The sequence below is a fragment of the Cynocephalus volans genome, chromosome X (assembly GCF_027409185.1).
Source record: "Cynocephalus volans isolate mCynVol1 chromosome X, mCynVol1.pri, whole genome shotgun sequence".
In the NCBI taxonomy this organism is placed as follows: Eukaryota; Metazoa; Chordata; class Mammalia; order Dermoptera; family Cynocephalidae; genus Cynocephalus; species Cynocephalus volans.
Genome location: NC_084478.1, coordinates 10,001 through 23,917, shown reverse-complemented (window position 1 = coordinate 23,917; position 13,917 = coordinate 10,001). Strand labels below are relative to the sequence as shown.

At 44.6% G+C, this 13,917-nt stretch overlaps 1 protein-coding gene across 1 annotated transcript; it reads right to left on the bottom strand.

The window, feature by feature from the left end:
• Positions 1-1,840: 1,840 nt before the first annotated feature.
• LOC134367098 (histone-lysine N-methyltransferase PRDM7-like) lies at positions 1,841-13,756 on the bottom strand. Its single transcript, XM_063083719.1, is given in 12 exon segments — positions 1,841-1,905; positions 2,908-3,139; positions 5,405-5,456; positions 5,458-5,598; positions 6,751-6,818; positions 7,224-7,495; positions 7,707-7,808; positions 8,530-8,686; positions 10,438-10,487; positions 12,701-12,805; positions 13,144-13,260; positions 13,681-13,756. Coding segments are annotated over 12 exon segments (1,437 nt in total).
• Positions 13,757-13,917: the final 161 nt, after the last annotated feature.

Below are 13,917 nucleotides of genomic sequence, written 5' to 3'. Positions count from 1 at the left end.
GTGACCCATGTGGAGGCCCCTTCTCAGTCTGGCTTTTACTCTCATCTACTGAAAGGAAATAGGCAATGTAAACAGGGTTTTGATTCCCTGTTGGAAAGCAAGATACAGGAGTTTTGAGAAATGGTTCCAGCTCCAGAGCTGTGTGGCCCCGAGCCCCACCCCAAGACCCCAGGGGGCGGATTCTGTTGATGGGAACTGCAGGGACAGGGAGGCCAGTATTGCAGGGGTTAGTGTTAGGATTACGCTTCAAGGTTTAGGGCTGGATATCATGGTTGTGGTTAGGGTTGGTTCTCAGGTAACCTCAAACACTTCCTTACCTTGAAAGGGCCCAGGCAAGCGCTTCCTCTACTCAGTCGCATTTTTCTAGGATCCTAATTTGCTCCAGCACTTGTTTAAAATTCCCCATATTACCTTGTGATGCATCCAATGCAGTCAGTCTCCAGCACGTTGTTTAAATCCTGTAACCCTGAACCAGCAAGTGGATGTTTCAGCAACCTTTGATTTCCTTCCTCAGCATTCTGAGCACATCAGGACAGCCACGACACTTCTGCAGGGATGACTTTTAGCACTTTTCTTAGAGGACTTAAATGCTGTTTTTGCGACTCTGGGTTTCATCACAACTTCATTGCTTGTGATGCAGTTGCCAACTCCAGGTCTGCCTGTTTTTTTTTCTGTGAACTCACCACCTCTCTGTCTCTCTCTCAACAGCAGAATCTGATCAGAAATTGGCTCCCACGTTGAATGCTGTATGACAGTCACAGCCCTAAGGGGCAGAGGTCTTCAATTCTAGGCCTGCGGCCTGACCACCTAGCTCCCTTGAGTTGTGCCTAGACACGGCCTTGAGTCATGTGGGGCTCCCAGGCCGGGCAGTGCCCCTGAAGCTCGGAGCCCACCTGGCACAGGATCAGCAGCTTTCTCCTCAGTGCTCACCGGCCTCCCACTGAAGACACACTCAGTCTGTGCAGTGACCTGGTTTTCTTCTCTGTGTGAGGGTTCACTCCCAAGAGGGGACAGGGGCAGGAGGAGGAGCAGAGGAGGGGGTGCCATCCCCATCTCCCCCCAGCTCCTCTGTGGAACCCTGGCCCTGGACACCAGCCTTTTATACCCCGTCCCGTGCTCCCCAGCTTCAGACAGGTCACAGTGGAGTCCCCAAAATGTTACTTCCATGACTCCATCCATCTACGACCTCCTAAAGCATTCTCCTCCTGAGTCCCTGCCCAGGCAGACTTGTCCCATGACTCCTTCCCTTCTCCAGGCCCCGCATCCCTCTCTCCCATTCCAGAGACTTCATTTTACAGGTGGAACATTTGGGGCTGGGGGAGAGGACCTACCCAGGAGCATACCCAAATTATATGTCGGGCAGCCTCAGACCCAGAACCCAGCTGTCTCTCCCCGCCCCCCTCACGCTGTTTCTAGGAGCTGGAGGAGGAGGGACCAAGAGCCCACAGCTGGGGAGGGCCCTGTCATTACAGGGTTTGGGCCCACCCCATCACTGAAGCCCTGCTCTGTAAACGTGCCCCAGATCCTGGGGCTGCAATTGCCCCCTCTGCTATGATACCTGATACCCGGCCTGATGACTGGACCCATAGAGAAGAGGTTGGGGCCTTGGGGAACTGGTTTCCTGACTCCTTTTCCTTGTCTCTTGAGTTCCCACTCATGTCCCTGCCTGGCTTTTGCCTCTGAGGCTACAGAGATGGGGGTAACGGGAGAGACCAAGGGGGCGCTGGTGGGGGCAGTCCCCTCCCAGCCCATCTCTGTCTCCATCTCCTCCCCTGCTTCCCTCCCTGGGCCCAGGAGGTGATTTAAGTGTGACTTGGTTCCCGTGAGGCCTGGCTGAGAGTCAGTTCTCCGTGGCCTCCCGGACTCTCTCGCCTTTGGAACTGGGGACGAGGTACACAGCTCGTGCTGCGGGTTTGTGTGGGAACAACGTTTATTGGAACAGGAGGCCAGAAGAACATGGAGGGGAGACGTGTGGGACATGGAGGGGATCTGTACCTGTCCATAGCCCATGAGCCCTTAAGGAACCCCCGCCCCCCACATTTTCTGCCTCGTCTCTGGTCATGAAAGTGGAGGGTGTGTTTGATCGCTTACATCTGTTTCTACACTCCTGGGGAAGGCAAGAGGTCAAAAGACGTTCTCTGAAGCCCCCTCAGTGGTGGGGCGTGGAGGTGTGTGGTGGCCACATCACTCTCTGTTGAGATGTGGTTTTACTGCTGGGGCTTCTCCCCTGTGTGTGTCCTCTGGTGTCGGATGAGGTTTGGCTTTTGGCTAAAGCCCCTCCCACACTCCCTGCAAAGATAGGGCTTCTCCCCTGTGTGTGTCCTCTGGTGTACGATGAGGTCTGGCTTACAGCTAAAGCCCCTCCCACACTCCCCGCAAAGGTAGGGCTTCTCCCCTGTGTGTGTCCTCTGGTGTACGATGAGGTGTGGCTTACAGCTAAAGCCCCTCCCACACTCCCCGCAAAGGTAGGGCTTCTCCCCTGTGTGTGTCCTCTGGTGTACGATGAGGTGTGGCTTTTGGCTAAAGCCCCTCCCACACTCCCCGCAAAGGTAGGGCTTCTCCCCTGTGTGTGTCCTCTGGTGTCGGATGAGGTTTGGTTTACAGCTAAAGCCCCTCCCACACTCCCCGCAAAGGTAGGGCTTCTCCCCTGTGTGTGTCCTCTGGTGTACGATGAGGCCTGACTTATTACTGAAGCCTCTCCCACACTCTCCACACTTGACTTTTGCAATTCTTGAGATTCCTACCCCCACAAATAATTTGCCTGTGTCCTCTAGACTCACTTTCTGGCCTGTTCTGGACTCTTCTTCCATCTCACCCTCCCTAGAACTCCCCATTAGTCCTTTGGGTGGGCTGGAAAATGTGTTCGAAATCCTCCTCTGCTTTGTCCTTTTATATAAGGGGTTGGACCCTTCTTTGACCTCTTGACCTTCAGCCTTGTCATTCCAGCTGTGTGGATCAGAACGTTGCTGCTCCTGATTCTGACCAACTGGATGGAGATTCCCTGGCTGGAGATGTTCTCTCGCAGATGTCCCTGGGAAGGTCTGAGAGGAGTGATTGTGTTCCACATGTTGCCTGAGGAATTTCTGACTGGAGAAGGCCAGAGGGCTTGAAGAACATGGGTGGATCTCTGGCTTTGGTTCTGCTGAAAGAGGAAGTTTTTGGTTAGGGGAGGTGTAGACAACACTGTCTGGGCCATCTGCTTTGTTGTATGGTAAGGCCTGCTCCACTAATCATTCCTCATGTGTTAACGCCTGCTGTCTCCCACCGAGTGTTCCTTTACAGTCTATTTTCCATTCCATTTTTGTTCACCACACCTTCCTCAGAAATCCAGAAAGCCTACATCAAGGGCCTTGTCTATGTGTCAGCCAAACCAGGGACCTTCAGTAGCATCAGAGGCAGCTTCAGTCTTTATACAGAAGGAACTGCAGTGACTTTCCCCCACACACTTCAAGTATCTTCTGGGTCATGTCATATCCTCTTCTCCCCCTGATCTCTGGGTACTTTTCCTGATAGAGCATCTGCAGCTATTTTATTCTACTGAGAAATAATAACTCTGGATTACATAGATAGTGATAGAGTTTGGATGTGTTGTCCCCCCAAAACTAATGTGAAAATCTGATCGCCAATATGGCAGTGTTGGGAGTTGTTTGAGTCATGGGGGCAGATCCCTCATGAATGAATTACTGTTCTCCCCGGAAGGTGGCAGTAGTGAGTGAGTTCTTACTCTATTAGTTCCCACGAGAGCTGGTTGTTTAAAAGACCCTAGCACCTTCCCCATCTCTCTTTCTCTTGCTTCCTCTTGCCACTTGTACCTGCCATCTGCCTGCCACTTTCCACCATGAGTAGAAGCAGCCTGAGGCTCATGCCAGATGCAGCTGTTCCAGAATCATAAGCCAAATAAACCTCTGTTCTTTATACATTATCCAGTTTCAGGTGTTCTGTCATAGCAACACGAAAAGGGACTATTATGGATGGACTCAGCCTTAGTGACTTTTCTTATGAGGGGAAAGGGATCTATTAAGTCAGGAGCCACTTTGTCTGGAGATGCACAAATGTAGAAGGCAGTGTAGAGTAGTGGTTAAAGAGCATGTGTAAGTACACCTGAATTTGAGTCTCCCCAGTCAAAGACATTTAATTGAGGACTCTTGTGTACCTGGTTCTCCATCAGGAAGTGGGATTCAGAGTGGTCCAGGCCCCCTTGAGTAAAGGACTCTGGTTCCTCCTGCCTAAACTAGATTGTGAATTGCTTCCCTCTCAGTGTCCACGAATCATAAAATAAAAATATGTTCTTCCTTGGGTGACACATCAAATATTCCTACTTGAGGTATTTCATTCAGTCTTAGGCCATTTCAAATTTAATAGGAAGTTCTGTTTTAATTATATCCCTAATCAGACTTCTTACCTCCTGACTCCCACCTTTATCCAACCCACCATCCTCTCTTACCTGGAGACTAATTTAGCCTCTGACGGGATTACCCACTGCAGTTTATTTTCTGAAAATCAACCAAAACTCCACAATTGTTTCCATCTTAGGAAAATCCCCAGTTTCTTGGCAGGAATCATGGGCACTACATGTCCAGGCTTCTGTGTATCTCTCTGACCTCTGCTCCCTTCTCTGCTTCCTTCACCTGGGTGGTCTCAGCCATTCCTCAAATACCCTCACTCTCTCCTGCCTCTGGGCTGTTGCACGAGCTGCTCCCTCTGACTGGAGTCCTTTGCCCACAACTCTGCACCTCTCAAATGTTATGTCCTGAGAGGAACCTTCCCTGACCATCCCCTGTCACACCCTCCCTCCCCTCATGATGATCTCTAGGCACTTTTCTGGATTAGTTTTCTTGAAAGCACGAATCACTGTCTGATATGCACATGCCTGTGCGTGTCTGCGTGTTTCCTTAATTCACGTGTCAGCTGCTCAAGAGCACTTATTCTGATCATCTTGTCCTGTGTGTATTTCCTGTTCCTGGAACATTGTCTGGCACAGAGTAGGAATTCACATGACAACTAATTGAAATAATGAATGAATGAATAACAACATATGCATGTTATTTAGAAATATGGAAGAAATTAAGAAACAATTAAAAGAGCCAGAAGAAGCTGCCTTGATGAAAGAGCTGGTAGGTGTTTGAGACTTGTTCTTTGTCTCTAAGCCTGCCAGGACTATATGTTGTTATATATTTTTCATATAAAGAAGTTAAAAAAATAAAATCAGAACAAAAATTTTTAAATATAAATTGTCCCTAAGAGTCAAAGGCAAATGAAATGAATCCTTAATTTCAGAAGCACCTGATTTGAAATTTTTCCAACTTTAGACTGCATTTTATTCTACTTAAGAGTTGTACCATGAAAATTCCCAAGGAGAATTCTTTCTTTTCTGTCCTTTTTAAAGAATAATAGTGGTGCCCACCTCTCCCTGCCGTGAGCTCTTTCTTCCACTTGCTGCCCCGCTGGATACCCAGCTCCTGGCCATATTCATCCCCGTACCAGACCAGCAGTTCACAGCCCGGCCTGATGACCTGGCAAGTTCGATAGAAGATCTGCCCATGGTATTGAAAGGCCACCAGGTTCTGCTCCTCATCATCCCGGGCACAGTTCACATACCTGGGGGTTGAGGCAGACAAAGGGACAGAAAATAACAGGCAGTGAGTCTCCACTACCTGCCAGGGCCGTGTTGGGCTTGTCACCAGATGGTCAAGGCCCCCATGCTGTGACTGCCCATGACATTACCCTCCTCCAGGAACCTGCTGTTCATACCTAAGCCTCTTTCTCCAAGTCCTGCTTATGGTGCTCATCCTGCCTGGAATGCTTTTCCCCCCTTGCCTACTTAACCATTCTTCAAAGCCCAATTCCAGACTTACTTCCACCTTGATTGGCCATAAAACACTGACTTCTCACTTCTCTAAACTCTGAATCGATTTCTGCTGATACCACAGAATTTGGTGTTTGATCAATCAGGTACTCCGCTTCTGGATTAGCACACATCATTCTTTACTCAGCCCAAGTCTATCTTCTTTTAAGAGACCTTTCTCTAATCTCCCATAGTTTACCTAGGTGCCATTCACCTGCCTCCCTGGGTTCCCATAGAAACTTAGAGGTCCCTTTGTCTTAGCATGATAATACAGAATAATAACAGCATGTTCATATTCTTATCTTCTAATAAAATGAGAGCCCCTCATGGAAAGAGGCTGGTCCATGCAGCATAGAGGCCCGTGACCACCCTGCAGCTCACTTCTCAGGCTTCAGGTTTTAATTTCACTGAAGCTGCCAAGATTTCCTGCCCTCACAGATTAAAGGTCCCTTTTTTTAGGTTGTCTTGGCCTTGTGCACTTCTCCAATAACCAAATGTTTCACATCTGCCCACAATAGTCCTCCACGAGGGCATGGGTTGTGTGATCTGTTCGTGTGATGTACTCCATTTTCTAAACAAGAATAAAGTAAGTGCTTAATAAATGCTGATTAGATAAATTAAAGTGCGAATCCAGCATCCCCAATGAATCTAGGCTCCTCAGCGTTTATTCTGGTGCCCCAATTTTGTCTATCATAGAGATTTAGTTTTTTCATAAAAAATGGTAATATTTATATTTTATCTCTTTTTTCCTAGATGTTCATAATATGAAAGAACATTGTAAGGAGAACAGAGAATGTAAGGAGAACAGAGAATGCCTCCATTGAGGGAGGCATGCTGAGGAGGAAAGAAGCCGAGCTTGAGAGAGATGAGTGTCCCTGCTGGAACCCGAAACCTATTGGCCTTACCTCATCCAGTTGGCCCGAGATTTGTCCTTTCCATCCACATACTCATAGCAGTTTCTCCCCTTGGTGATCTGAGTTTCAGAAAAATAAGTTAGTCATTTTTGTGGTTGAGGGGCAGGTAATAATCAGAATTATTTTATTGTACTGTCATCGATGCATTTTGAGCCTGCATGGATTCAGCCGCCAGTGGTGACACATGCTGTGCTCCTCCGCATCATCTACACATCTGAGTTGATTTGTCCAGTCAGAGCTGAGGCCCCATAGGGAGAATGCACTTTTTTGTCTCTGTGCCACTTTTCTCCCGCTCACCCTCTGACCCTTAAATAGTAGTTCCAGGTTCATGCAAAGACCACTAAGTACACAGAGCTAACCATATTGTCACTATCCATGTGCTAGCATGTAGAAGGTGATGTCCCACCAAAGGCACAGAAGGGATATAGGAAGCCAGAAGATGGGGTAAGATAGGCCCTTCTCACCTGCCAGGAGTAGCCACTGTTGGCTGCCTCTTCATCTTCTGTGATCTGGCCCTCATAGGGGCCAAAGTGCAGACCCAATGGCAGATCGGATGCCTCGTTCCATACTCCAAGCCCGGCCTCAGGGATGCCCGATGGCCCAATTCTCAGCCCAGGGGGCAAAGTGAGGGCTGAGCGGTTGGGATGCCCCTTGTCCACTGCACTGTCCTTTATAAATATAGGGGGTCCATGAGCCGCACAGCTGTCGATGAAGAAGTTCTGGCATTTCTCACAATCTGGAGGCGAGAGCAGCAGGGATTTGGAAAAGTATAGTGCATGTTCCTGGATATAAAGAGCTTCAGAAAGAGCCCAGCAGTTACATAATTTAGCCTCAATCCTGTATTCCAAGCCACCAGAGTAAAGGAATGATTTGGGGTCAAACAACAAGATAAAATTATTCTACCGGGATATAGCCTTCTCCATGAGTGGGCCAAAAGGTTCACTTACACAGGTAGTCATCATCCTGAGGCTCATCGACCTCGTTGTATGCATGACCCTTCCTTTCTCGCAGGCTATACATCTGTACTGCAATCTCTTTTCTCTTGAGTTCTACATTGGAAAAGAGTAAGTGAGTGAAGTTAGGAGTCTGGAGTGTTTCTTCCTGTTTTGTCAGAAAATGTGAAATCTCTTACCATCAAATTATTATCTATCCTTCTACATACTCTGGCTCCTCACCCCTTCAGTACCTCTTAACTATTATTTCAGAGAGACTAAGACTCCACACTGACTACAGATGCATAATTCAATTTTAGTTTCTGGATTCCCATGATCAGATTTAACCTCCCAAACTTTCTACTTACAAAACAGTTAATTCATGCATTTATTTATACACAAAATATTTGTCGAGGGTGCATTACATATTAGGCATTGAACAAAGTCATGGATGTACAATAAGAAAATGTGGTCTCTATTATCACAGATGGATTTATTGGACACTTTGCATGTATCAGTTCTTTTATACTTAATTTAATGCTTTTAAACAATATATGAGCTATATGTTTATCTTCATTTTACAGATTAGCATTAAGGAGTGCAGAGAATTTATAATGTCTGCCCAAGGCCCTGATGATTCTGCATGGATTATAATAAGTGTGTGACTTCAGAGTTAGTGTTCTTACATGCTATTCAGTACAGTATCTAACTTCTGGTCTCAGCATTGTCCAGCTTAAGTGCAGGCCTATTGAAAGTCTACCCCACATATCTAGACCATACTCATCAACCTTTCTAAAGGACCTAGAGGGGCTAAATTCCCCAAATTATTTACCCTTACCCAATTTTTGTCTAGAGTGCCGTCTGGAGGTACTTGCTTCTTCAGGAGGGGATACTCGTTTCTGGGCCTTCTCTGAGTCACTTGTGTTCAGTAAATCCGTTGTTCCGGACAATTTCTTCAAACTAGATTCATTACTTAACAGTGCCCTGGACATTCCCTTTAATGTGAGAGTCACATATTAAAAACCAACATACATTTGTTTAGTTTCTTAGGTCTTGCAACCTGTTTTCACATGTAGGAGTTTTGTTCAACAGTCCCTTGAAAAACCTGGAGTGTCTGAATACCAGAGAGAAAAGGAAAGGCCTGATTGAGTAGTGACTCCAGGACTAGAACCCATGTCTTAAGGCTCTTTTCCTTCAACTTTCTCTGTATACGTGAGAGTGAGGGAGGAATACTAGCTGGAGACTCAACAAGGTCTGTGAAAGAAGGAGGTAGGGGCTTATAGAGAAAAAGAGGGGATCTTCTATGAACTAGTAGACATTTGATGGAAGGAGAAATGTAGAAAAGCACAGAGGGTACAAAACACATCTGGAAAATGAACAGTGAGGTTGGGAAGAGAAGAAACAGTTGGTATAAATGCATGCAGACAACTAAGAAAGTGATGCTAAGAGTTGCAATCTGCCATAACCTGGAAGGAATATTTAACTTTGGAATTGAATTAACTGGTTCCTGTACCAATTCTACTTAAGTAAGGGTGTACTATTAGTTAATTCTACTCAGCTTTCTGATCCATAAATTGGCATGCATTCTCATTCTTAATGGTATAGTGAACATGAAATGCAATAATGTCCACCAAAGTGTTTTGTAAGTTGTTAAATACAGTGCAAACATGAGATTAATAATTTCTCTTATAGTCCTGACATCGATTTACCTCCTCAACTATTTCTACAGTTGAAATCTAATTCAAAGATATTATCTTCAGCATTACTTGACCCTGTTACACATATTTTAATTTGTAAAATTTGGAATCATTCAGAAAACATTCAGGGGGCCCTCAGGGGCTCTAAGCTGGGCCTGGGACTCCTGAGAAAAATCGGGTATGGACCACGCTCTCAAAGAGCTCCCAGTACAGAGGCAGCAGGCTAAATAAATGATTCGAAACAGCATGACATTTGCCTAATTTGGGCCCAGAGAAAGGAGTAGTTACTTCTTCCTACAGGGAGGGGAGTTTAAAATCAGTACAAGGATACATTTCTACTGGATAGTGTAAAATACATGATGTGCTAAATCATTTTCTTATCTGTTGTTTCTCAGTCAAACCTCAAACTTCTCAGGGCTTGGAGCAGCTTTCTCACATCTGAATGCATCCCTTGTGAGAGAGTAGGAACTATGTCCGTCTTCATCTGGGACCATGCACAGTGTAAACTGACCATATATTTGCAAGTTTCCCTCAGAGTGTCTTAGCATATCTCTCACTTAGCACAGCAGAGAAGAATTAGGTTGAAATAATCAGTCAGATGGATAATGTAAAGGTGTCCGGGTAAGGCAGCATGAACTTTACAAAACACAAAAGTTTTAATGAGCTTGTAAGTACTTTAGAGAAGGAAGGAGTATTGGATTAGACTGAACCACTACTGACTGTGATCTCAGGCATATAATCAAACATTTCTGTACCTCAGTTTTCTCATCCACAAAATGGTTATAGTTACAGTTGTAAGGTTTGAGTGAGTTTATTCATGTAAAATGCTTAAAATAAAGTCTGAAATATTGCAAAAATAAAACGAGTGGTAGTGATTATTGTTGCTCTTCTTATTAACTCTTAAAATGATGATGTCAGACATTGTGCTAAAGAGATCAGAAAAGGAAGGCAGCAGTTCCAGGATACTCTGCACGTTCTCCTTCCCTTACCTGCGTTTGGATCTTCCGTGAGGAAGATTGTCTTGTCAACAGGATTTTTCAGTTACTCACCTTCTGGTGTTTACTCTGTCCCACCCTGAAGGCCGCCGGAGGAGGTTTGACTAAAAGGTGATGAGAAATCAGTGTTTTGGTTGGTAAATATTTCCCAGCTCAGAAGATTCTCATTAGGGACAGAGAATTCTGAACTAGAGTGACAATTCCAAGTATTATCCAAGGGTGATTTGAAAACGGTTTCTGAAGTAACATTAAGACCGTTGCTTCTATTGGAAGCATTGCTAATTTTCTTAAAATGTTTTTTAAAAAATAGAACCCTGTATCTTGGTGTTAACACCACACTCTCACCAACTGAGGTAAATGGTCACCCACCAAAAAACAAAGAAAACAACACCAAACCTCATCTCTGCTTCATCTTGTGTTCACAAGGTTTCCATTACATTTATCTTTTAAAAAATGAATTGGCTTAACTTTCATGAAAAAACGCTAAACAAAACCACACAATGGAGGAAAGGACAGTCTCTTCAAGAGACGGTATGGGGAAAACTGGATCACCATATGCAAAAGAATGGAGATTGACCCTTATCTTACACTACATACAAGAATAACATCAAAATAGATTAAAGACCTTAATCTAACACCCAAAAGTATAAAACTCCAAGAAGAAGACGTGGGGGAAAGCTTCAAGAAATCGAATTTGGCCATGATTTCTTGGAAATGACACCTAAAGCATCAGTGACAAAAGCAAAAATAGACAAAGAGGATTACGTAAAGCCTGAAAACTTCTGAGCACCAAAAGAAAAAATCAGTGGACTGAAAAGGCGACCTATAGAATGAGAGAAAATATTTACAAACCGTATATCTGATAAAGAGTTAATACCTAGAATATCTAAAGAACTCCTACAACTCAAGAACAAAAAAACTCAGTTAAAAAATGGGTGCTATGACTGGATTTTGCTCCTCCAAAATTCATATGTTGAAATTCTAATTCCTGGTGTGATAATATTTGGAGATGGATCTTTGGGGAAGTAATTAGGATTAGATGAGTTCATGAGGGTGGGGCCCTCATGATGGGATTAGTGCTTTTACAAGAAGAGGAAGAGAGACATTCCCCCCAAGAGGTGGAAGCAACCTAAATATCCATCAACAAATGAATAGATAAAGAAAATGTGGTGTATAAATACAATGGACTATTATTCAGCCTTAAAAAATAAAGAAACCCTGCCACCTACAACATGGATAAATCCTGAAGACATTTTGCTAAGTTAAAGAAGCCAGTCACAATAAGACAAATATGGCATGGTTCACTTATATGAGGTATCTAAAGTAATCAAATTCATAGCAACAAAGTAGAATTGTTGCCAAGAGCTGGGGCAGGAGGAAATGGTGTGTTGTTATTCAATGGGTATAGTTTTAGTTATGCAAGATGAAAAAGTTCTAGCAGTTTCTTGCACATCAGTGTGTATATAGTTAATATCAAACACTCGAAAATTGTTAGGAAGGGTAAGTTGACGTTGTGTGATTTCTCATAAGAAATCTCAAAAGGAAAAAAAATTCTTATAGAAATCCCATAAGATTTCTCGATAAGAGACGATAAACTGACTAAGGTGGGGACCTTAACTGAGTCCAGATAATGATGTATGACAAACCATGGGGTTAGTCATGTCTTCTTCTAAGACAGTTGATCCAATGACTGAACTATTATGAGATTAGGGTTACAAAGCTTTTTGGTGGATTTACAGTTCAATGAAAGTTTAGTTAATTTCCCGCTGATTAATTAACAATGTTTAGCAAAACCAGTCTTTCTTTTATTACTTTAAAGAATGATAAACTTTAAACATATAGAAAAGTGTGGAGAATAATGCTGGAAAACCTATAAATCCATTACCATGCAGTCCCATTTCAACATTCTGACACAGCTGCTTGAGATGTTTTTATTTCTACTTTTTATTTCAAAATTCAAAAATAAAAATAAGACAAACAAAAGAGCTAACTATGACACAGTGAAGCCACCCGCCAGCCCTTCCTCCTTCTCTTGTAATAATAACTTCTGAGTTTGGTATTTCTTACTCACATTCAGATTTTTATACTTTTAGCACTTATTACTGTATCTGTAAATAAAATATGTAATTATTTTACAAGTTTAAAACCTTTATATGAACAGCCTCTTACTGTATATACTGTATTGCACCTTGCTTGTTTGTTGAACATTAATGTTTTTGAGAGAACGTGGTCTCCTTTGTTAATTCCTGAGATAAAGCCGAGACATCAACCCAGGCTGGTTTCAGGAGGTCACCTCTAATTCCTCCTGGCCCCTCACCTTTCTGCCTAGGTGTCCATTCTTCATCAGAATCCTCAGTGTCATCCACATGGAGCTTGGCCTGCCTTCGGTGACACATGAAAGCTGGTCGAGGGGCTCTGAGACCTGGAAAGAAGCCAAATCTTTGTCCTAAAAGGGAAGAGGTGAGAGGAGGAACAAAGGGTGATGGCAATGGAAAGCACCACAAAGCCATTGTGGCTCAGCGCGTGCTGGGAGAGTCTTGAACAAGGTCAAGATGTGAGCTCTGCATGACTAGTGCCGACACTCAACCATGCACTGACCAAAAAAAAAAAAAAAGAACAAAATTTCCCCTCCAGATTTGTCTCCATAGAGAAGGGAACTGTGGGCAGATGCAGCTGCCTAAGAAAGAGCCAAAATAATACGGGGACAGAAGACCTGTTTTATATTTCCCAGGCTGGTCTGCAATCAGCACTTGCAGTTACCTAAATTAATCAGCACATTATAGTTCCTTTTCACATTCCTGTAGTGAATTTTCTCCAGTTCTCCCATCTCTGCCCATTCTTCCTTGGAGAAGTATATGGAAATGTCTTTGAAAGCATCTTCAGCCTAGAGAAAATAACATAGTTCATCAGTGATCTACTGCACACATCACATCGAGTGGGGCCTTTTCTTCTGCTTTGTAATCCTAATAAGCAGAACACAGCCTGGGGTCTTGGGGTGGTCTCTGTGAAACAAGGATAAAGATGTTCGTTACCTCCCTCCCCAGATTGTGTCCTGTTTGAGAGAACACAGCATTTTCCTAGCTCTCCCCAACACAGAGAGTTTGATTCTAGTGTCCTTTTCTCCCTCATGTCCCAGACAGGACCAATTGTCCACATTGCATGCACATGCACAGCCAGGGTCACACAGAGTTGCAGGCCAGAAGTCTGCGGCCCTCCAGACACCAGCTGCTTGTCACTAGTACCCCCTCTCCATCCTTCATACAAATCCTGCTTGGAGCCTCGCTTGACTTCCCCCACCTCTCACCGTGGGCTTCTGCCCTGTTCTCCCTGCATCTCCCTCAGGGTTCTCCTCCGGGGAGCTGTTGGAGCTCATGGTGCTGTGACAGGATGGCAGACCCTGCTCCACCTCCAAGGCTGGGAAGGTCCCCTGAGTCTCCCAGCTGCAAGGCCAAAGCTCCTGTGGAAAGAGAGGGTGCTGAGAGGGGGCCACAGCCCAGACCACTGGCCAGAGCCAGGCTCTGTCTTCTCCACTTG